The sequence below is a fragment of the Pan paniscus genome, chromosome 15 (assembly GCF_029289425.2).
Source record: "Pan paniscus chromosome 15, NHGRI_mPanPan1-v2.0_pri, whole genome shotgun sequence".
In the NCBI taxonomy this organism is placed as follows: domain Eukaryota; kingdom Metazoa; phylum Chordata; class Mammalia; order Primates; family Hominidae; genus Pan; species Pan paniscus.
This window is the reverse complement of record NC_073264.2, coordinates 36,934,009-36,959,092: the sequence shown is the minus strand read 5'-3', so window position 1 is coordinate 36,959,092 and position 25,084 is coordinate 36,934,009. Positions and strand designations below refer to the sequence as shown.

The window sequence follows — 25,084 nt, the reverse complement described above, 5'->3', positions numbered from 1 at the left end:
CCCAGTGTAAAGTATTTGTAATGCCAGCACAGACAGAATAAGATGGTATCTAATTATAAGTATTAAAAACCTTGAGTTCACACTGACACCTCCAGTTCTTATTTTATTTTATTTTACTTTAAGTTCCAGGATACATGTGCAGAATGTGCAGGTTTGTTACATCGGTAGACATGTGCCATGGTGTTTTGCTGCACCTGTCAACCCGTCACCACATGCATTAGCTGTTTGTCCTGATGCTCTCCCTCACCTTCCCCCACCAACAGGCCCCAGTCTGACACCTCCACGTCTAATCCAACACCACGAGATTCAGTCCATCCTTCCCCATTTTCCTTATTTGTAACTCCCTGCTCCAGCAATGAAAAATCTGGTTTCCATATTGATTATTTATCTGGATATGTTTACTTCTTTGTGCTGTTCTATTTTTTTAAATTATTAACTTATGCCTCTTTATAGTTAAGAGTGCTTGTCTTTACCAAGAGAGATTATTGTTTGAAAAATGTGTTCATAAGTTATTTGGGTTACTTCGTATTCCCCCTTTCCCACTTCAGTATGGTTATATAATTAGCTTGAAATTCAGTTCAGGTCACTTTTTTCTGTTTGTATGCAGTTTTAGGGTCTTTGTCCCATCTCTGTTGTTTTAATTTTTTTAGTCTATGGTTCATCCATCCTATGACTGTTTTTTCACAAATGAACAGATGCATGTATATCGTCTTTTATTCCTTGTTTGTTACACATAGCCTAGATAGTCTTTGCTTTGGATTTTTCACTTGACAGTGTATCTTGGAAATCCTTAATACGTAAGTTCATAGAGATCTTCCCCATCTTTTTATTTATTTAAAATTGTTCTGGGTACATAGTAGGTGTATATATTTATGGAGTGCATGGGATATTTTGACAGAGACATACAGTGCATAATATGTCAGGATAAATGGGGTATCCTTCCCCTCAAGCACTTATCCTTTCTGTGTGTTACAAAATAATCCAATTATATGTTTTTAGTTATTTTTAAATGTACAATTCAGTTATTTTTTACTATAGTCACTCTGTTTTGCTAGCAAATATTATATTTTATTCATTCTTTCTATTTTTTAGAACCCATTAACCATCCCCACTTACCCCATACTCCCCACTGCCCTTCCCAGTCTCTGGTAAGCATCATTCTATTCTCTGTCTCCATGAGTTCAGTTGTTTTCATTTTTATCTCCCACAGATAAGTGAGAGCATGCAATGTTTGTCTTTCTGTGCCTGGCTTATTTCACTTAACATAATGACTTCCAGTTCCATCTATCTTGTTGCAAATGACAGGATCTCATTCTTTTTTATGGCTGAATAGTACTCCCTTGCATATATGTACCACTTTTCTTTATCCATTCATCTGTTGATGGACACTTAGGTTGGTCCCAAATTTTGGCTATTGTAAATAATACTGCAGTAAACATGGGAATGTAGGTATCTCTTAGATATGCTGATTTCCTTTCATTTGGGTATATACCTAGCAGTAGGATTACTGGATCATATAGTAGTTATCTTTGTTAGTTTTTTGAGGCACCTCGAAACTGTTCTCCATAGTGGCTGTACTAACATAAATTCCCACCAACAGTGTATGAGGGTTCCCTTTTCTCCACATCCTCGCCAGCATTTATTGCCTGTCTTTTGGATAAACCCATTTTATTTTATTTATTTTATTATTATTATTATACTTTAAGTTCTAGGGTACATATGCACAATGTGCAGGTTTGTTACATATGTATACATGTGCCATGTTAGTGTGCTGCACCCATTAACTCGTCATTTACATTAGGTATATTTCCTAATGCTATCCCTCCCGCCTCCCCCCACCCCTCGAAAGGCCCTGGTGTGTGATGTTTCCCATCCTGTGTCCAAGTGTTCTCATTGTTCAATTCCCACCTATGAATGAGAACTTGCGGTGTTTGGTTTTCTGTCCTTGTGACAGTTTGCTCAGAATGATGGTTTCCACCTTTATCCATGTCCCTACAAAGGACATGAACTCATCCTTTTTATGGCTGCATAGTATTCCATGGTGTATATGTGCCACATTTTCTTAATCTAGTCTATCATTGATGGACATTTGAGTTGGTTCCAAGTCTTTGCTATCGTGAATAGTGCCACAGTAAACATACACGTGCATGTGTCCTTATAGCAGCATGACTTATAATCCTTTGGGTATATACCCAGTAATTAGATGGCTGGGTCAAATGGTATTTCTAGTTCTAGATCCTTGAGGAATTGCCACACTGTCTTCCACAATGGTTGAACTAGTTTACACTCCAACAGTGTAAAAAAGTGTTCCTGTTTCTCCACATCCTCTCCAGCACCTGTTGTTTCCTGACTTTTTAATGATCACCATTCTAACTGGTGTGAGATGGTATCTCATTGTGGGATAAAACCCATTTTAACTGAGGTGAGATGATATCTCATTGTATTTAGTAGTTTTGATTTGCATTTCTCTGATGATGTTGAGCATCTTTTCATAAGTTCATATGTGTTCATATGAACTTGTTTTCATATAGTCATATGAACATATTAACGTCTTTTCCTTTTTTATGTCTTCTTTTGAGAAATGTCTGTTCAGATCTTCAGCCCATTTTAAATCAAATTGTTAGAATTTTTTCTGTAGTGTTGTTTGAGTTCCTTGTATATTCTGGTTATTAATCCCTTGTCAGATGGATACTTTGTAAATATTTTCTCCCCTTCTGTGGGTTGTCTCTTCACTTTGTTGACCATTTACTTTGCCGTGCAGAATCTTTTTAACTTTATGTGATCCTACTTGTTCATTTTTGTTTTGGTTGCCTGTGCTTGTAGGGTATTACTCCAGAAATCTGCCCAGTCCAATGCCCTCAAGAGTTTCCTCAGTGTTTTCTTGTAGTAGTTTCATAATTTGAGGTCTTAGATTTAAGTCTCTAATGCTTTTTGATTTGATTTTTATATATGGCAAGAGTTAGGGGTCTAGTTTTGTTCCTCTGCATGTGGATAACCAGTTATCTCAGCACCATATATTGAAGAGACTGTCCTTTCCATAATGTATATTATTTACCTTTGTTTAAAATGACTTCACTGTAGATGTACAATTTGTTTCTGGGTTCTCTATACTGTTCCATTGGTCTATGTGTCAGTTTTTATGCCAGTTCCATACTGTTTTGATAATTATGGCTCTGTAGTATTATTTGAAATCAGATAATGTGATTCTTCCAGTTTTGTTCATTTTGCTCAGGACAGCTTTGACTGTTTTGGGTCTTTTATTGTTGCATATAAATTTTAGGATTGTTTGTTCTGTTTCTATAAAGAATGTCATTGGCATTTTGATAGGGATTGCATTGAACCTATAGATTGATTTGGGTAGTATGGACATGATTATTGAAAATAATGATTCTTTCAATACATGAACATGGAATAGCTTTCCATTGTTTCGTGTCTTTTTCAATTTCTTTCATCAGTGTTTTACAGTTTTTATTGTAGAAATCTTTCACTTCTTAGATTAATTCCGAACTATTTAATTTCATTTGTAGCTATTGTAAATGGCATTACTTTCTTGATTTCTTTTTCAGATTGTTCACTGTTGGCACATAGAAATGCTACTAATTTTTGTATGTTGATTTTGTATCCTGCAACTTTACTGAATTTGACGTTGTTTATCAGTTCTAATAGTTATTTGATAGAGTCTTTAGGTCTTTCCAAATATGAGATCATATCATCTGCAAACAAGGATAATTTGATGTCTTCCTTTCCAATTTGCATACCCTTTATTTCTCTCTCTTGTCTGCTTGCTCTAGCTAGGACCTCCAGTACTGTGTCAAATGATAGTGGTGGAAGTGGACACCTTTGTCTTGTTCTAGATCTTAGAGAAAAGGATTTCAGTTTATCTGCATTCAGAATGATACTAGCTGTGGGTCTGTCCTATATGGCTTTTATTATGTTGAGGTGTGTTCCTTCCCAGTTTTTTTGTGGGGGGAGGGGAGGAGGTGTTCATCATGAAGGGATGTTGAATTTTATCAGATGCTTTTTCAGCAGCAACTGAGATTATCACAAAGGTTTTTGTCCTTTATTTTGTTGACAAAATGTATCACATTGATTGATTTGTGTATGTTGAATCATCCTTGAATCCCTGGGATAAATCTCCCTTGGTCATGATGAGTGATATTTCTAATGTATTGTTGAATTTGGTTTGCTAGTATTTTGTCGAGGATTTTTGCATCAATGTTCATCAGGAATATTGGCCTGTAGTTTTCTTTTTGTTGATGTCTTTTGTTTTGATATCAGGGTAATATTGGCCTCATAGAATGAGTTTGGAAATACTTCCTCCTCTGTTTTTCAGAATAGTTTCAGAAGGATTGGTATTAGTTCTTTAAATGTTTGGTAGAATTTAGCAATGAAGCCATTGGGTCCTGGGCCTTTCTTTGGTGACAGACTTTTTATTACAGCTTTATTCTTGTTATATGTTACTGGTCTATTCAGGTTTTGCATTTCTTCATGATTAAATCTTAATAGATTGTATGTGTCTAGGAGTTTATCCATTTCTTCTAGGTTTTCCAGTTTATTGGCATATAGTTGTTCATAGTAGCCGTTCTGTTGATCTTTTAATTTCTGCTGTATCGGTTTTTAATGTCTCCTCTTTCATTTCTGATTTTATTTGAGTCTTGTTTCTTTTTTTCTTAGTGGCCAAAGGTTTGTCAATTTTATCTTTTTTAAAAAATCAATTTTTTGTTTCATGTGCCAATTTTTCATTTCATTGATCTTTGTATTTTTGCCATTTCAGTTTTATTCATTTCTGCGCTGATCTTTATTATTTTTATTCTGCTTACTTTGGGTTTGGTTTGCTCTTGCTTTTCTGGTTCTTTAAGTTGCATTGTTAGGTTATTTTTTTGACGTTTTTCTGCTTTTTTGATGTAGGTGCTTATAGCTATAAACTTCCCTCTTAGTACTGCTTTCACTGTATCCTATAGGTTTGGGTATGTTGTGTTTCCATTATCATTTGTTTCCAGAAACTTTCAGTTTTTTTCTTAATCTTTTCATTGACCCACAGATCATTCAGGAAGATATTGTTTAATTTCTTTTTTTTTTTTTTCTTTTGAGACAGAGTCTCAGCCTCTCACCCAGGCTGGACTGCAGTGGTGCAATCTTGACTCACTGCAAGCTCTGCCTCCCAGGTTCACACCATTCTCCTGCCTCAGCCTCCCAAGTAGCTGGGACTACAGGTGCCCGCCACCGCGCCCGACTAATTTTTTGTATTTTTAGTAGAGACGGGGTTTCATCGTCTTAGCCAGGATGGTCTCAATCTCCTGACCTCATGATCCGCCCACCTCGGCCTCCGAAAGTGCTGGGATTACAGGCACGAGCCACCGCACCCGGCCAATATTGTTTAATTCCTAAGTGTTTGTATAGTTTCCAAAATTCCTCTTATTTTTTATTTCTAGTTTTATTCCATTGGGGTCAGAGAAGATACTTAATATTATTTCAATTTTTAAAAATATGTTAAGACTTATTTTTTGGCCTAACATATGGTCTGTCCTTTAGAATGTTACAGATGCTGAGGAGAAAAATGTGCATTCCACAGCCATTGGATGAAATGTTCTGTAAATATCTATTAGGTCCATTTGGTCTATACTGCACATTGAGTCCAATGTCTCTGTTGATTTTCTGTCTGGATGAAATGTCCAGTGCTGAAAGTGTGGTGTTTAAGTCTTCAGCTATTATTGTATTGGCATATATCTCTCTCTTTAGCTCTAATAATATTTGCTTTATATATCAAGGTGCTCCAGTGTTGAGTGCATATATATTTATAATTGTTTTATCCTCTTGCTGAATTAATCCCTTTATCATCACATAATGACCTTTTTTGCCTTGAAATCTATTTTGTCTGATGCAAGTGTAACTACTTCTGCTTTTTTTGGTTTCCATTTGCATAGAACATCTTCATCCCTTTATTTTCACTATATGTGTGTCTTTATAGGCAAAGTATGTTTCTTGTAGGCAACAGATCGTTGGGTTTTATTTTTTAAATCTGTTCAGCCACTGTCTCTTTTGATTGAGTTTAGTCTATTTACATTCAGTGGTTTTTATTTTTTATTCTTTTTTTTTTCTTTCTTTCTTTTTGAGACAGAGTCTTGCTCTGTCACCCAGGCTGGAGTGCAGCGGTGCAATCTCAGCTCACTGCAACCTCTACCTCCTGGGTTCAAACGATTCACCTGCCTCAGCCTTCCGACTAGCTGGGACTACAAGCACACACCACCACACCCAGCTAATTTTTTGGTTTTTTAGTAGAGATAGGATTTCACCATGCAGGCCAGGCTGGTCTCAAACTCGTGACCTCAGGTGATCTGCTTACCTCAGCCTCCCAGAGTGTTGGGATTACAGGTGTGAGCCGCCATGCCCAGCCTCAGTGGTATTATTGATAAGTAGGTACTTACTCCTTCCACTTTGTTATTTATTTTCTTGTTGTTTTTCAGGCTTCTCATCCTTCTTTCCTTCCTTCCTGTTTTCCTTTTAGTGAAGGTGATTTTCTCTGGTATTATGGTTTTGTTTCTTGCTTTTTATTTTTTTTGTATCCATTGTATGTGTTTATATTGGAGGTTACCATAAGGCTTGCAAGTAATATCTTATAACCCATTATTTTAAACTAATGACAACTTGACACTGACTGCATAAACAACAAGCAAAAAGAAAATTAATAACAACTCTACATATTAACTTCATCCCCCTGCTTTTTAACTTTTTATTCTTTCTATTTATATCTTATTGTACTGTCCATGTCTTGAAAAGTTGTTGTTGTTATTATTTTTGATTGGTACATCTTTTCATCTTTCTACTTCAATATGAGTAGTTTACACACCACAATTACAGCGTTATAGTATTCTGTGGTTTTCTGTTTACTTACTATCACCAGTGAGTTTTGGACCTTCAGATAATTTCTTACTGCTCATTAACATTCTTTTCTTTCAGACTGAAGAAATCCCTTTAGCATTTCTTGTGGGACAGATTTGGTGTTGATGAAATCCCTCAGCTTTTGTTTGTCTGGGAAAGTCTGTATTCTCCATGTTCGAAGGATATTTTCACTGGATATATTATTTTAGAATAAGTTTTTTTTTCCTTTAGCACTTTAAATATGTCATGCCATTCTCTCCTGGCCTGTAAGATTTCTACTGAGAAGTCTGCTTCCAAATGTATTGGAGCTCCATTGTATGTTATTTGTTTCTTTTATCTTGCTGCTTTTATAATCCTTTTATCCTTGACCTTTGAGAGTTTGATTATTAAATGTCTTAAGGTAGTCATATTTGGATAAAATCTGCTTAGTGTTCTATAACCTACTTGTACTTGAGTGTTCATATCTTTCTCTGGGTTTGGGAAGTTCTATGTTTTTATCCCTCTTAATAAACTTTATATCCCAATCTATCTCCTCTTTAAAGCCAATAACTCTAGATTTACCCTTTTGATGCTCTTTTCTAGTTCTTATAGGTGTGTTTTATTCTTTTTTATTCTTTTTTCTTTTGTCTCCTCTGACTGTGTATTTTCAAATAGCTTGTCTTCAGCCTCACCAATTCTTTTTTCTGCATTATCCGTTCTGCCATTAAAAGAACTCTGATGCATTCTTCAGTATACTAGTTGCATGTTTCAGCTCCAGAATTTCTACTTGCTTCTTTTTAGTTATTTCAATCTCTTTGTTAAATTTATCTCATAGGATTCTGAATTTCTTCTCTGTGTTATCTTGAATTTCATTGAGCTTCTTCAAAACAGCTGTTTTGAATTCTCTGTCAGGTGACATCTCTGTCTCTCTGGGATTGGTCATTGGTGCCTTATTTAATTCATTTGGTGAGGTCATGTTTTCCTGGATGGTCTTGATGTTTGTTGATGTTCATTGGTGTGTGGGCATTGAAGAGTTAGGTATTTATCATAGTCTTCGCAGTCTGGGTTTGTTTGTCTTCTCCCCCTAAGCATTACCTTTCCTATGTGTACTTCTACATCCTTTCTTTTTACTCACTACTCTGATCTACCAGTATACTTTTTTAATATTCTCACACTTAAGGTGGACTTTTTCTTTCTGGCATGGTTTTAGATCAGTCTTAGATTCACAGCAAGTTCCCATCTTCTCTCTTTCACAGTTTTTCCCAAACTACCCTTGCTTTTCATGAAAACCTGCAGTGGGAGAATGGGAGAAAGATGCTGGGATTTGCTGCATATTTTTCTACTTAGAGATAATTCGAGGCTCGGTGCAGTGGCTCATGCCTGTAATCTGAGCACTTTGAGAGGCCAAGGCAGACAGATCACTTGAGGCTAGGAGTTCAAGACCAGCCTGGCCAACGTGGCAAAACCTCGTCTCTCCTAAAAATACAAAACTTAGCCGGGCACAGTGGCACATGCCTGTAATCCCAGTTACTTAGGTGGCTGAGGCGCAAGAATCACTTGAAACCAGGAAGTGAAGGTTGCAATGAGCTGAGATCATGCCACTGCACTCCAGCCTGGGTAACAGAGCAAGACTGTCTCAAAAATAAAAATTAAAAAAATAGATAATTTGAAGTTTGGATGTTCTTTGTCTTCTGATAATATGGAAGCTGTTGTTTTGTGAGGTTTTATTGGGCCTTCTTATTGTTCCTTATTTTACTTATTTTTTGGAAGATATGTTGGGAGATGTAGACCAGAATTACTTGAGTTGGAGAGTTCGTTTTTAAAGATTAGCAGGTCTCTTGTTGCTATTTCATTGTCAGTTTCATGGCACTATTTGTGATTCTTTAATACAATGAATTCTGCTATTGTATTCTACATTTTGTATAAAAAGTGTCCTGTTTATAGCATTCATTAGTTTAAAAGTGTCCATCCAGGCATGATGGTGTGCACCTTGTAGTCCCAGCTATTTGGAAGTCTGAGGCTGGAATATTGCCTGAGCCCAAGAGTTCAAGGCCAACCTGGTCAATATAGCAAGACTCCCTCTCTTTGAAAAAAAACAAAAACAAAAAAGCGTGTTCAGTGGATTCATTTAGTAAAATGAGTAACAATTTCAAAAAGTACTTAAGGTAGTCTTACTGGCAGGCTATTCAGTGAGATGTTGTTAAGTTAGAAAAGGAAAGTGGAAGTGATTATAATATATATGGACTTCCATTTGTGTTCCATTCCTTGTGCAATGGAAAAAGTATAGTTAATTGATATGTGTTGTCTTTTAAGCTTGCTGTTTTTATATTAATTTTAACATTTCTGTTTTTATTATGCTTACTGTTTCATTATGCTTGCCCTGACATATGAAAGAGAAACCCACAATAATGTTCATACACAATATCTTAAAATCAGTTAGATCTGGGTAAATATTAATAGTGGAACTTAGGGTTGATGATTCCAGAAACAAATTTTGGAAACTCAAGAGTAAGAAAATGAATTTTTAAGAAGCATATGTTTTATGAATGTACAATTATAATGATTCTATTGTTGTTACAGTTGGTAGTATCTTTACTTCTCTGCCTTCTGGACTGGATCATGGCCTTACCTCTAAAGACACTGCTCCAACCATTTCATGCTACGGGAGCAGAAAGCGATAAAACAGAAAAATCTGTTCTCAATTGCATTTATAAGGTAAACTTCCTTGCTTTATTATTTATTTGGTAACCAAGAGTTTTTAAAACCTAGAGAAATAACATTTCTCAGTATAACATTTTTATTCTTTTAGAGCTAGAAAATTTCTAAGAACACATATTTAGCTTACAGTGCCTAAGGGTAATTTAAAAGTGCTTCCTACAAGACACCGTTGTTTGATTGCAAAATTTTGAGAGGAATTAGATCATTGTTACATATGAGTATAATTTAATTTTATTCATTCTTTGTAAGAGGTATTGAATTTTACCTTGATTTTTTTTTTCTTTTATTGTAACGGAGTTTCACTCCTGTTACCCAGGCTGGAGTGCAGTGGCTCAATCTCGGCTCACTGCAACCTCCGTCTCCTGGATTCAAGCAATTCTCTTGCCTCAGTCTCCTGAGTAGCTGGGATAACAGGCGCCCACCACCACACCTGGCTAATTTTTGTATTTTTAGTAGACACAGCGTTTCGCCATGTTGCCAGGCTGGTCTGGAACTCCTGATCTCAAGTGATCCACCTAGCTCGGCCTCCCTGTAATCCCTGCTGGGATTACAGGCATGAGCCACTGTGCCAGGCCTGATGTTTTAAAATATTTAAAATCTTTGCCAGGCTCTTGTGTTACCAGTTGATTTTTATCCTCCTTTAACTTTTATTTATTTATTTATTTATTTTTTAAGTAAAACTGGGTGTTTTCCCCTGTATTTTCAGGTTTTACATGGGTGTGTTTATGGAGCTCAGTGTTTTAGCAATCCAAGGTATTTTCCCATGAGCCTCTCTGATTTGGCATCTGTAGATTATGATCCTTTTATGCATTTGGAAAGTCTGAAAGAGCCTGAGCCTCTGCACTCTCCTGACTCAGAACGATCTTCTAAACTCCAGCCAGTAACAGAAGGTAACATGAATTCTGTTCAGGACAATATTGTTGCTTGGGTTCTCTCAAGGTATAACTTGAGGCCATGGGTGGAAATATTGGAGAAGGAGAGTATGTCTTACTTTGTAGTTGTTTAACCATGTATGTATAGCACAAGTTCATTATTAATTAAAGAAATAACTTCACATGCACAATTACTAATATTATATGTTGACATTCCTTTTATGCAAATTCAGTATTCCTTATCTGAAATGCATGGGACCAGAAGTGTTAAAGATTTTGGATTTTTTCACCTTTTGGAATATTTGCATTATACTTACCAGTTGAGCATCCCTAATCTGAAAATCCAAAATCTGAAATGCTCCAATGAGCATTTCCTTTGAGCATCATGCCAACACTCAAAATTTTTGGATTTCAGATTTTCAGATTAGGGATACTCAACATGTACTTCTGGCTAAATTATTCTTAGAAGTTCTTTTTGATATTTTATATATAATGGAATTTATATAGAATAAAAAATTTAGCTTTGGAGTCTGACCTGAATTTTGACTCTCAATTGCTTAGTATCTGTTTTCTTATTTGTAAAATGCAAATAATATTAGTTTCCTCTAAGGTTTTTTTAAGTACTAAGTAAGATAATATATGTAAAGCCCTTTGTACAATCCTTACTTAGTACATAGTTAACTCAGTAACATTTTTAAGCCACGTTTCTGCATTCAGAGCATTCTCTCTCTGATAGAAGAGAAAGATGTAATAGAAGCAAATAACATTATAATGTAATAGGAGCGTAACAATAGAAGTATATATAAGATATAGAGGTAAACTAGAGGAACCCAGCAATTGCTGAAGGTTTTAAGAAAGGGAGATAGAGGATACAATTTATATTAAGAGCACTTTTGATAATAGTATTTTATAGGAGTTGGTAAATTATGGCCCATGCCTACCGCCTGTTTTTATAGTTTTATTGTGATACATCCATATTGTCATTATGGCTACTTTTGTATAACAACAGCAGTATTGAGTAACAGTAGAGATTGCGTGGCTCACAAAACCAAAAGTATTTATTATTTGGCCCTTCATAGAAAAAGTGTACTGACTCCTGGTATATTAGATTGATTTGGCCAGTTAACCCAGAAGGTACAGATAGGTTGTCTAGAACATAAATACACTATTGAAATAGGAATTTAAGATTTAAATTGTTTCTCAAATATAAAAGAGGTATAACAAGCAGTATAAAGCAAAAAAAAATTAGACAAAATTTATATAAGCAATTTAAAATTATATTTTTAGATTTGACGTAATAAGATACCATGTTTATTTTACTTAAAAATATGGTTATGTGAAAATAATAGTTGACCTTTGCACATTTAAGGTATAAAATGGCAGTTTTTATTCAAGACAATATAGTATGTTTCTTGAACAAAGCAATAGAGTTTGCTTATGTCAAAGGAAGTTTTAATTTTAGATTTTGTACAAAATTTACTGTGCCAATATCAGTCACTGTAAAAGAAGCAAAGGAAAAGATGTAAATAGATTAGCTTAATATTGATGTCAAATACTCTGTGCAGTACCCTTCTCTAAACGTATCAAGTTGTTCCCTTTGGACTTCCTCAAAGGTTTTAAGGACCAGATAAATGCAGAACCTTTTAGGAACAGCTGTGAGCTAACAGCACATGATTCTCTGGTCTGTAGTGACTACATGCTCTGGGTGTTTTTTAATGTGGTGAAAATGAGTGATCATTGTGCCCTTGTCTAAGGCATGTTTCATCATCTTCAAGTACTTTTTTGGCCAAAGAATTCTAAACATTGAGTGTCCCTAATAAGCTCAGTACTGGATTGAACAAGTCTGATTTGAGAACTATTGGCAGGAGTAGCTGTAATTATTAAATTTACTAAAGAATAAAGCAAGGTAGTGAAGTTGGCTTTTTGTCAAATGGCAGTAGTCTTATTAGCAAAAAGTCATCATTTGCCTGGTCAGAGTGAAAGGAGGCTCCAAAGGATTCATTCTGTCCTAATTATAGTTTCACCTATACTTATTATGCAAAGCTAATATTTAAAGCATTTGCCAAAATTAACTTCCTCTGCATGTTCTATTACAGTGCAATGAATTGCAGCAGCTTTTTATGTCTTGCTGCTTTTGTACGCCATAATAATCTGTAATTATGGGTTTGCTGCAAATGCTGTAGGATTTGTTTAATCTGACAATCTGAAGAGACAACCCTGAATAGAGTTATTTAAATGAATGCTAGTTACACAAAGCCTTAGAAGCATCGATATCTCCATTTTACATTTTCTCACAAGACTGGTTATTTTAGAATTTTATTTTAAATATCTAAACTAGAGAATTTCATGTCTTCTTTGTATCTTATTAGATAAGTAGAAGAGAGATATGTATGTTCTATAGTTTATAGCTCAAAAATAAGTATAAATAAATTTATTGCCCAATAAACAATTTGAGAGATTTTTATCCTTTTATATATAGACATATATCCTGAATTTAGAGAAGCAACTTAGGGCAGAAAATGCTTTACCTACATCTGAGATTTAAATTTTTTCTTTACGTGTTTTCAATGTGAGTAATTATGACAGACTTGTGAACAAGCTCATTTAAACTGCATTCTCATTGTCTCTACCTTTGGGAAGAAGACATATGGGATGCTCTGGTACCTGGGCTTCGAGGTTTATGTTTTAGGGAAAGACCTGGCTCATTCTTGGAGTTTATTTATAAGTAGGTTTGAAAAAGAAACTCATAAGACCTATGTTACTTATAATGCTCTTTAAATTGAATGATTTTTTATTGTTTCTATTATATCCAGTTTTGTATGTAAAAGTTTTTAACTCATCTTTACAAGTAAGTATGCAGTTCTTACAGAAAAATAGAGTTTAAGGAATCTTATGTATTTGTGATCATGGATCACAGAGCAAGCCAAAGCCAGGGATTCTTCTCTTTTCTATGGTTGTTTCTTTTCAATTATACTCTTTCCCTTCTTCAGAGTGTAAACTTCTATGTTATGCAAAGAGGATTTAATGCTTAGAATGAGTCATCTATTTAAGTATGTCACTCAAAAGGGAGAGTGAAGAATAGAAAAATCTTTTTCTATATCAAAAATTTTAAAATAACTAATTTTAATTTTTGTTACCATTTAAAATTCGGTTTAGTCTTGATTTTTTTCCATTGATCTTTGCTTTTTATTTAGTAATTTATGCTAAGTAATACTTTTTTGAAGTTCTTATACAGAGAGAAAAATAAATTTTGAATTCATTGTTTCCATATCTCATAAAGAAAAAGACAGTTTAACAAAAGAGAAAAAAGTATAGAAATTAGAGCTGTGGTAAAGAGGGAAATAACACTGAGCTGGGAAGCAAAAGACATCTCCTATGGCAGGCAAATCACTTAACTTTGCGAACCCATTTGTCCTCATGTGCAAAATGAGGAATACCAGCCAGATTATCCCCTTATAGTGTGAACATTTATTATATTCTAGGTTATAATTAGGGAAGGGAAAGCAAACACTAGATTCAAGCTACCTATTTCTTGTCATATAGCTCAAAATACTTTTTACTTTCCTTACATTCTTAAAAATGAAGGATTGAATTAAAGTTAATCATTTAGTGTTATTAATCTAGTATTGAATGGCTGGTTATTAGTAATTATAAAAATAATTTTTAAAAATTTCAATATAATTGGAACTTTTATTTATTTATTTTCTTTTTTATTTTTTTAAGACAGAGCCTCACTCTTGTTACCCAGGCTGAAGTGCAGTGGCGCAATCTCAGTTCACTGCAACCTCCGCCTGCCAGGTTCAAGTGATTCTCCTGCCTCAGCCTCCTGAGTAGCTGGGACTACAGATGGGCACCACCACACCCAGCTAATTTTTGTATTTTTTGGTAGAGACATGGTTTCGCCATGTTGGCCAGGCTGGTCTTGAACTACTGACCTCAGGTGATTGGCCCGCCTCAGCTTCCCAAAGTGCTGGGATTACAAGTGTGAGCCACCACACCCAGCCATTAATTGGAACTTTTAAACTAAGAAATGTTGGGTGGGTGCAGTCGCTCACACCTGTAATCCCAGCACTTTGGGATGCCCTGGCTGGTGGATCACTTGGGGTCAAGAGTTCAAGACCAGCCTGACCAACATGGTGAAGCCTCTTCTCTAATGTAAAAATTAGCCAGGCGTGGTGGCACATGCTTGTAATACCAGCTATTTGGGAAGCTGAGGCAGGAGAATTGCTTGAACTCGGGAGGCAGAGGCTGCAGTGAGCCAAGATCGTGCCACTGCACTCCAGCCTGGGTGACACAGTGAGACTATGTCCCAAAAAAAAAAACCAGTAAATAAGCTAAGAAATGTTTATATTTACATGTATGTAGACATAACTTGGCTGATAATGGGAAATTAAAATTTTGATACTCAGCAACATTTTAAAATCAACCAAAGCCCAAAGGAAACTATTCTTTTTTGGAATTGGAGAAGATGGTATTAACATCAATGGCATAGCAGCTGGTTGGTTGGTTTGCCTATACCCAGTGGTATTGGTTCTGAATCTTGAAGGCTAAAGCCTTGAAAATGTAACACTATTCTTTTCTCTTGCCTCTGTTAAAGTGATTATACCATCAGTGCACAAACTAGTCTCCCTTTTTTTTTAAAGTTAGGTTTATTGAATAAATAAATAAAATATTCTTTTTTGATGAGGGAATTTTTTATATTGATTTTGTTGGTGGTTACACAATTATATATAATTACCAAAAGTCATCAAACTAAACACATAAAATTGGGCATGTATGTAAATCAGAACATTCTTAAATCTGTATTTGGCTCAGCACAGTGGCTCACGCCTGTAATCCCAACACTTTGGGAGGCCGAGGTGGGTGGATCACGAGGTCAAGAGTTCAAGACCAGCCTGGCCAATATGGTGAAACGCAGTCTCTACTAAAAATACAATAGCTGGGCGTGGCGGTGCGCGCCTGTAGTCCCCAGCTGTTTGGGAGGCTGAGGCAGGAGAGTCGCTTGAACACGGGAGGTGGAGGTTGCAGTGAGCCAAGATTGCGCCACTGCACTCCAGCCTGGGAGACAGAGCGAGACTCCATCTCAAAAAAATAAATAAATAAATAAATTTGTATTTATTCTGACAAATCCTTAGTTGTTCTGACAGGCCCTAGTGTTCCCAACTAATTAACTGTCAGAGAATATAAATACTCAAGACAAGATCACTCTGTTACTGTGGTAGAATAATACAGAAACACAATCACTCTATAATTATGTCTAAAATTAAGTAGAGACAAGAATGTTTTAAACACACACACACACACACACACACACACACACCCTAAACATCCTAACATGAATGACTAATGCTTCTTTACCAAAAACAACTCTCCTCCTACCTCTTAGATGAAACGCATTAAGATAACAGTCAGCTAGTTGTCCCTACTTCCTGACACCACTCAATCCCAAACTGGCTTCCACATCAACACCCCTCAGAATCACAGTCTTTAGCCCTCCTTAGAATGGCGGTCTTTAACTAGTTGGCTTTGACAAATTGTCTGTCTCCTTTCTCCTTTACCCCGTTACTGTCTCTGTGTTCCCTGTCTTCCTTCTCCCCCTCCCCTCCCTTTTCCTCCTCCTTCAGATTCTGACATTGGGCATCTTGCCTTTCCAGGCCTCTTAAACTACTATATTCTTTGAGTTTTCTCTTTTGACTGTTTCCTATGATTTTTTTAGTTACTCGTATGAATATGCTTCTTACCTGTTTTCCTCCGTATTGTACTTGAGGGAAAAAAATATTTCTTGCATACAACTGACTGCTAGACTGTACCACATTGACCTGAAGAATACCTTAGAAAAATATAAGTAGATCCAGCAAATATTCTTGCTTTTAAAATAAAATCTCTTTTGCATACAGGTACTAGCTATACTGACTTGCTGTTTAAATTTATTCTGATTCCCGGAGTTTACTTGGAATGTCACCTTTTCTCAAACATTTTTACATTATCTGTAAAAGCCAGATTTAAATGACATTTAAGGCATCTACAAACTGTATCTGAATCTGGAATCTATTAATGGAGATAAGAAACTTATCAGTTGAACAGATTTCATTGTGTTTTTGTTTTTGTTTTTTGTTTTGTTTTGTTTTGTTGTTGTGGGAGACATGGTCTTGCTCTGACACCCGGGCTGGAGTGCAGCGGCCACCACGCTGGGCTAGTTTTAGTATTACTATTATTATTTTTATTTATAGAGACATAGTCTCCCTATGTTGCCCAGACTGGTCTCAAGCGATCCTCCCGCCTCAGCCTCCCAAAGTGCTGAGATTACAGATGTGTTACAGCACCTGGCCGTCTTTGGCTTTTTAATGTGCATTAGGGATTTCACGATTGATTTATAATACTTCTGATTCTTCAAAGTGATCTATATATAAAGGCCTTGGTTTAAATTATGGACCCATTAGCAAAAATTTCAGAAAGGTCTTCCTTATAAACAAAACTTCATCAAAGAATGGTTTTCCTCCTTTTTTGCCATCATTACTGTAATATGGAATCTAAACTGGAAATATTAACAATGTGATAAAATCCCTATTTGTTGTCTAATATTTCATTGTCATATGATTCCCTAGGAAGCAGCAATATTCCCATTCATTTATATTTTTTATTTCCAGTGAAAACTCAAATGCAGCATGGATTAATCTCTATAGCAGCCCGCACTGTTATTACACATCTGGTAAATCACCTGGGCCATTATCCAATGAGCGGTGGTCCTGCTATGCTAACAAGTCAGGTGTGTGAAAATCACGACAATCATTACAGTGAAAGTACTGAACTTTCTCCTGAACTCTTTGAGAGTCCAAATATCCAGTTCTTTGTGTTAAATAATACAACCTTAGTGTCCTGTATCCAGATCAGATCAGAAGAGAATATGCCTGGAGGAGGTTTATCTGCTGGCCTTGCATCAGCCAATTCAAATGTCAGAATCATAGTACGTGATCTCTCTGGAAAATATTCATGGGATTCTGCTATACTGTATGGCCCACCTCCTGTAAGTGGCTTGTCAGAACCTACATCTTTCATGCTTTCATTGTCTCACCAAGAGAAGCCAGAAGAGCCTCCGACATCTAATGAATGCTTAGAAGATATAACAGTAAAAGATGGACTTTCTCTCCAGTTTAAAAGATTTAGAGAAACTGTACCAACTTGGGATACAATAAGAGATGAAGAAGATGTTCTTGATGAGCTCTTGCAGTATTTGGGTGTTACTAGTCCTGAATGCTTACAGAGAACTGGAATCTCACTTAATATTCCTGCTCCACAACCTGTGTGCATTTCTGAAAAACAAGAAAATGATGTTATTAATGCTATCCTTAAGCAACATACAGAAGAAAAAGAATTTGTTGAGAAGCACTTTAATGACTTAAACATGAAAGCTGTGGAACAAGATGAACCAATACCTCAAAAACCTCAGTCAGCATTTTATTATTGCAGATTGCTTCTTAGTATATTGGGAATGAATTCCTGGGACAAACGGTAAGCATAAGGGAGAAATTTTTTCTTTTTTTTTTTTCGGTGTTCTTCTGATAAAGCATTTTATTTTCTGTTCTTTTCCTCACTAAATTTTATCTACCAATTAGTTCTTTGACTCATTTTTTTGCAGATTTTTTTTTTGAGACCACTGAGTTATATTGGGATTCAGGGGAATAAAATAATCCAGCAAATTATCAATATTTTCAAAATAACTACTAGAACTATTTGACTTAGAAATTATAGCTCATTTTTCAACCTTCATGTAAGCCTAATAATTTTTTTTTAGAAACTGCAATATGATTATTTCCGGTTTGAATCAGGGAAATTAACTCAAGATTCAAGATCAAATCAAAAAAAGAATCTGAAGTTTTAAAAATTATTTTGTTTTCTGATGCATGTTACAAAACCTTATTAAAAACTTACAATAAACTCATGAAGTATTCAAGTAAGTTAGGTAGGAGCTAAATGAAAAGAACAATGGGCTTAAATCAGAAGACCTAGCTTAAAGTTACTTAACTTTTGAGCCTCAGGCTACAGTCTGCAAATTGAGAGTAGTACCCACCTCACATACTGGGAAGAATTAAATCAGATAATGTATATAAAACACTGGCATTGTACACTAATGTAAAGCATTATTAATATACATTTAGGTTTTAATTCCTATGTCATGAAACCCTGTAGGTAGTGGAAGGAGGGGTAATGTATTGTCTCTGTCAATTTATGGTAGGAGGGGAAGCTCAGATATCAGTGAATGAACAAATCTTAAAGTAATTCAAATGTATGTCAAGCATTGAAATAGAGATCTGCTTGTTTGCTTAGTGTTTATACTCTTACTTGATTTAAAACTCTTCCGCTTATTAGAAGGGAATATCCTCTGCCTTATAGGAAAGCCTCTTATTAGAAGGGAATAAGGAATATAGGAAAGCCGTTTATTAGAAGAGAATATCCTCTGCCTTATAGGAAATGTTATATCTCAGGAACAGTTTGCCATATGGTATGACCAAATATAGGTAATTGCCACTCAGTTATGTCAGTTATGGTATAAATGCATTCTACTCTCTTTTGCTGTAGAATGGTCCGTATGTTGTCCCTTGGGAAAAATTAAAGATGAGAAGCTGTATTTTACTTCAGCAAGCATTGATTTTATGAAAATAATTTGTACATATTTAGCACCCATGGAAGGGATTTGGTAAAATTATTCACTGCTTTGTAGTCTAAAAATTATAAAACAAGGAAGAAAGAAAATTCCATCTGGATTACACTTGCTTACTTGATAATGATATAGATTCTGTTAATATTTTATTTCTCATGAGATACAACTTTCTCACATATTTTTATGAGACTCTTGAAAAGAAATACAAAGCACTTTTATCCATTTTCCTGGATATGAGTTTAGGAGGCTCACAGCATCTGCAAGGAAAGATTCAAGTGGCCAATTGATATGATCCACTAGCAGAAATGTATGACGGCCTGGTGGAAATAATGACGTATATTCTTTACATTTTTTTTAGGGTCTGTTCTCCTTTGTGTTAGAAGTATGAAAAGGCAAGAAAAGTAGAAAAGTTGCATGAGTAGAGTGGAAAGTATTTCCGGGACTGTCTTGTCATTCACTGCAAAGGTGATGAAAATGTTTATAAATCTCTCTATTTAGGAGGAGCTTTCATCTCCTGAAGAAAAATGAAAAGCTACTTAGAGAACTTAGGAACTTGGATTCAAGGCAGTGGTAAGTTGTTGGAAAATCTTCACATAACTAGCAACTCTCAGGTATTTCTCTTTTAGGATAATACTATGAATAATATTTTAAATAGTATATAATACTATGTTATTGATTTATAACTTTCTGAGCAAAAATTTTTTAAGGAAAATTTAGGACTGCATTTTAGAATGTTGGGTGTCTTTGAATTGTTTATGCCTTTTTTTTTTTTTTTTTTTGAGAGGGAGTCTCCCACTGTCACCCAGGCTTGAGTGCAGTGGCATGATCTCCGCTCAGCCTCCGGAGTAGCTGGGACTACAGGCACCCACCACCACACCCAGCTAATTTTTTTTTTGTATTTTTTAGTAGAGATGGGGTTTCACTGAGTTAACCAGAATGGTTTCGATCTCCTGACCTTGTGATCTGCCCGCCTCGGCCTCCCAAAGTGCTGGGATTACAGGCGTAAGCCACCGCGCCTGGCTTGTTTATGCCTTTTTTATGCATTTCAGAATCATCTTTTGAATCACAGAAAACTAACTGGACCTGTAAAATATCCTTTGGTTTTTCCCATGTTTAAGCAAACCTTAGTCACATCTCTCATTAATTAAATCCAGTGATTCTGACAGATTGGGAAGCAGGTTTGAAAAAAGCTACCCATAGGAATGCATAGTGAGTAAGATGATTCAGACCATTCCCACATCAAACAATTCTATATCTTCCTCTCTTCTTTAAAATTTCTGTATTGAGCCATCTTTTCTTGCTCACCTTCAGTTTGAGAAAAGCCTTTTTTTTTTTCTATTTGTACTTCTGCTTTCTGCCATCTCTGCCTGCTTCAGGATCGTCTTCAAAAAGTTATCTCCTCTTTATGTTATATTTCTTCTTGTTCCTCTTAATAAACTTGTTTGTTATCTGCCTTTAAACAAAACAAAGCATAAAACAAAACTTTCCTCAGTTACTCTACTTTCAAGCTATAGTCCTATCCAGATCTCTCATTCCTTTTACTACCAAATGTATGGAGAAATATGATCTTTACTCACTTCCTGTAATTTCTAACTGGTTTTGGTTGTTGTTTTTAGCTTTTCTCAAAATGATCTTAAAAATAATTATTTGGTTATTACAGAAAATATAAAACAAAAATATAATCTATATAACACTGTACTCCTTTTTTTTTTTTTTACAGAACTGGAATCATAGGGATATTACCAAGTTGTTTTTTTTTTTTTTTGCGTTGTATTATATTGTGAGCATTTCCTCAGTCATTTAGATACTCTTCAAAGATAACTTTTTTTTTTTTTGAGATGGAGTCTTGCTGTGTCGCTCAGGCTGGAGTGCAGTGGTGCGATCTGGGCTCACTGCAACCTCCGCCTCCCGGGTTCACACCAGTCTCCTGTCTCAGCCTTCAGAGTAGCTGGGACTACAGGCACTCGCCCTCCACCACGCCCAGCTAATTTTGTTTTTGTATTTTTAGTAGAAACAGGGTTTCACCATGTTAGCCAGGATGGTCTCAATCGCCTGACCTCGTGATCCACCCGCCTTGGCCTCCCAAAGTGCTGGGATTACAGGCGTGAGCCACCGCGCCCGGCCTAAAAATAATCTTTTATGATGCCAAGTTTTATGATTGTTGGACATTTAAGTTGTTTTTAATTTCTTGCCACAGGATAGAGTCCCAGGAATAGAATTATTTAGGTCAAATCGTATCAGGATATTTCATGCCATGTATATTGGGAAATTGCTTCTATTAAGTAATAATTTGTAATTTCACCAACATTTTGTAACAACACCTATATAACTTCAACCTGGCCATCACCAGATACTAATCACCCTTTTTTAACCTTTATAGCTTGAGAAGCAGATCATGGTACCTCTTTAATTTTTTTTTCTCTTCTGCTAGTGATATTAATATTTTCCACATATTTGTATGAAATTTTCATCTGTTTTCAAATTATCTGTTGGTATTCTTTTTCTAGTTATCTATTTAGGAATTTTTCTTAATTGTAAGAACTCTCCGTGTGTGTGTGTATGTCTGTGTGTCTGTGTGTGTGTATGTCTGCGTGTGAGAGAGAGAGAGAGATTAACTTTGTGCTATTTGTGGGAGCTTTCCTGGTTGTTTAGTTTTCAGTTGTCAACTTCAGATCATTTAACCTACATATTTTTTCGTCTTATGTATCATTTCTCTCAATTTTTTTCTTTGGATTTCTTGAATTATTTGTTGTGCTTAAACAGTTCTGTCTTGAAATCAGTTAAATATTCTAGTACATTTCCTTATTTCTCTCTAGATTTTTTTTTTTTTTTTTTGAGACAGAGTCTTCCTCTGTTGCCCAGGCTGGAGTGCAATGGCACAACTTCAGCTCACTGCAGTCTCTACCTCCCAGGTTCAAATGATTCATGTGCCTCAGCCTTCTGACCACACATCACACCTGGCTAATTTTGTACTTTTAGTATAAGAGACAGGGTTTTGCCACGTTGGCCAGGCTGGTCTTGAACACCTAGCCTCAAGTGATTCGCCTGCCTCAGCCTCCCAAAGTGCTGGGATTATAGGCATGAGCCATTGTGCCCAGCCTGTCCTTCTAGATCTTTATTTCATTGAGGTGGTAATTATTTTACATTTAATTCTTTATTCATTTTGAAATATATTCTGATTTGTGGAATGATAACTGGAACTAGTTTGAATGTTGAAAAACAGTCTATTTTAATAATTTGTTGAATAAACTATACCTTTGCCATTGATTTGATGCTTCCTTTATTAAATATTAAGCTCTCTGCTTCACAGCTGTTTATTTCTGTTGCTTTGTCTATCATTTTTATTTTATGTTTTATTTTTGTGGGCACATTGTAAGTGTATATATTTATTTACTTTTTTTTGTATTATACTTTAAGTTTTAGGGTACATGTGCACAACGTGCAGGTTTGTTACATATGTATACATGTGCCATGTTGGTTTTCTGCACCCATCAACTCATCATTTACATTAGGTATTTCTCCTAATTCTATCCCTACCCCAGCCCCCAATCCCCCAACAGGCCCCAATGTGTGATATTCCCCACCCTATGTCCAAGTGATCTCATTGTTCAATTCCCACCTATGGATGAGCACATGTGGTGTTTGGTTTTCTATCCTTGTGATAGTTTGCTGAGAATGATGGTTTCTAGCTTCGTCCATGTCCCTGCAAAGGACATTAACTCATCCTTTTTTATGGCTGCATAGTATTCCATGGTGTATATGTGCCACAGTTTCTTAATTCAGTCTATCATTGATGGACATTTGGGTTGGTTCCAAGTCTTTGCTATTGTGAATAGTGCCGCAGTAAACATATGTGTACATGTGTCTTTATAGTAGCATGATTTATAATCCTTTGGGTATATACCCAGTAATGGTATTGCTGGGTCAAATGGTAATTCTAGTTCTAGATCCTTGAGGAATCGCCACACTGTCTTCCACAATGGTTGAATTAATTTACACTCCCACCAACAGTGTAAAAGCTTTCCTGTTTCTCCACATCCTCTCCAGCATCTGTTGTCTCCTGACTTTTTAATGATTGCCATTCTAACTGGTGTGAGATGGTATCTCATTGTGGTTTTGATTTGCATTTCTCTGATGACCAGTGATGATGAGCATTTTTTCATGTGTCTGTTGGTTGCATAGATGTCTTCTTTTGAGAAATGTCTGTTCATATCCTTTGCCCACTTTTTGATGGGGTTGTTTGTTTTTTTCTTGTAAATTTGTTTGAGTTCATTGTAGATTCTGGGTATTAGCCCTTTGTCAGAAGGGTAGATTGCAAAAATTTTCTTCCATTCTGTAGGTTGCCTGTTCACTCTGATGATAGTTTCTTTTGCTGTGCAGAAGCTCTTTAGTTTAATTAGATCCCATTTGTCAATTTTGGCTTTTGTTGCCATTGATTTTGGTGTTTTAGTCATGAAGTCCTCGTGCATGCCTATGTCCTGAATGGTATTGCCTAGGTTTTCTTCTAGGGTTTTGATGGGTTTAGGTCTAATAATTAAGTCTTTAATCCATCTTGAATTAATTCTTGTATAAGGTGTAAGGAAGGGATCCAGTTTCAGCTTTCTACATATGGCTAACCAGTTTTCCCAACACCATTTATTAAATAGGGAATCCTTTCCCCCATTTCTTGTTTTTGTCAGGTTTGTCAAAGATTAGATGGTCATAGATGTGTGGTATTATTTCTGAGGGCTCTGTTCTGTTCTGTTGGTCTATATATCTGTTTTGGTACCAGTACCATGCTGTTTTGGTTACTGTAGCCTTGTAGTATGTTTGAAGTCAGGTAGCATGATGCCTCCAGCTTTGTTCTTTTTGCTTAGGATTGTCTTGACAATGCGGGCTCTTTTTTGGTTCCATATGAACTTTAAAGCAGTTTTTTTCCAATTCTGTGAAGAAAGTCACTGGTAGCTTGATGGGGATGGCATTGAATCTATAAATTACCTTGGGCAGTATGGCCATTTTCACGATATTGATTCTTCCTCTCCATGAGCATGAGCATTCTTCCATTTGTTTGTGTCCTCTTTTATTTCATTGAGCAGTGGTTTGTAGTTCTCCTTGACGAGAACTTCACATCCATTGTAAGTTGGATTCCTAGGTATTTTATTCTCTTTGTAGCAATTGTGAATGGGAGTTCACTCATGAGTTGACTCTCTTGTTTGTCTGTTAATGATGTATAGGAATGCTTGTGATTTTTGCACATTGATTTTGTATCCTGAGAATTTGCCGAAGTTGCTAGTCAGCTTAAGGAGATTTTGGGCTGAGACGATGGGGTTTTCTAAATATACGATCATGTCATCTGCAAATAGGAACAATTTGACTTCCTCATTTCCTAATTGAATACCCTTTATTTCTTTCTCCTGCTTGATTGCCCTGGCCAGAACTTCCAACACTATGTTGAATAGGAGTGGTGAGAGAGGGCATCCTTGTCTTGTACCAGTTTTCAAAGGGAATGCTTCCAGTTTTTGCCCATTCAGTATGATATTGGCTGTGGGTTTGTCATAAAATAGCTCTAGTTATTTTGAGATACGTTGCATCAGTACCTAGTTTATTGAGAGTTTTTAGCATGAAGAGCTGTTGAATTTTGTCAAAGGCCTTTTCTGCATCTATTGAGATAATCATGTGGTTTTTGTCATTGGTTCTGTTTATATGATGGATGACGTTTATTGATTTGCGTATGTTGGACCATCCTTGCATCCCAGGGATGAAGCCGACTTGATCGTGGTGGATAAGCTTTTTGACGTGCTGCTGGATTTGGTTTGCCAGTATTTTATTGAGGATTATCACGTCAGGGATATTGATGTAATATTCTCTTTTTTTGTTGTGTCTGCCAGGCTTTGATATCAGGATGATGTTGGCCTCATAAAATGAGTTAGGGAGGATTCCCTCTTTTTCTATTGATTGGAATAGTTTCAGAAGGAATGGTACCAGCTCTTCTTTGTAC

The 25,084-nt window shown here is 35.9% G+C and overlaps 1 protein-coding gene across 7 annotated transcripts in view; it reads left to right on the top strand.

Annotated features, from left to right (window-relative positions):
- Nucleotides 1-25,084, top strand: part of RALGAPA1 (Ral GTPase activating protein catalytic subunit alpha 1) — a 270,749-nt gene that overhangs the window by 164,432 nt on the left and 81,233 nt on the right. For all 7 annotated transcript variants that reach the window (XM_055097476.2, XM_034937441.3, XM_034937450.3 and 4 more), the window contains 4 exons: nucleotides 9,439-9,573; nucleotides 10,283-10,466; nucleotides 17,096-17,957; nucleotides 19,606-19,677. In XM_055097476.2, the coding sequence (XP_054953451.1) occupies nucleotides 9,439-9,573; nucleotides 10,283-10,466; nucleotides 17,096-17,957; nucleotides 19,606-19,677 (1,253 nt within the window). The remainder of the gene's footprint in view (nucleotides 1-9,438; nucleotides 9,574-10,282; nucleotides 10,467-17,095; nucleotides 17,958-19,605; nucleotides 19,678-25,084) is intronic.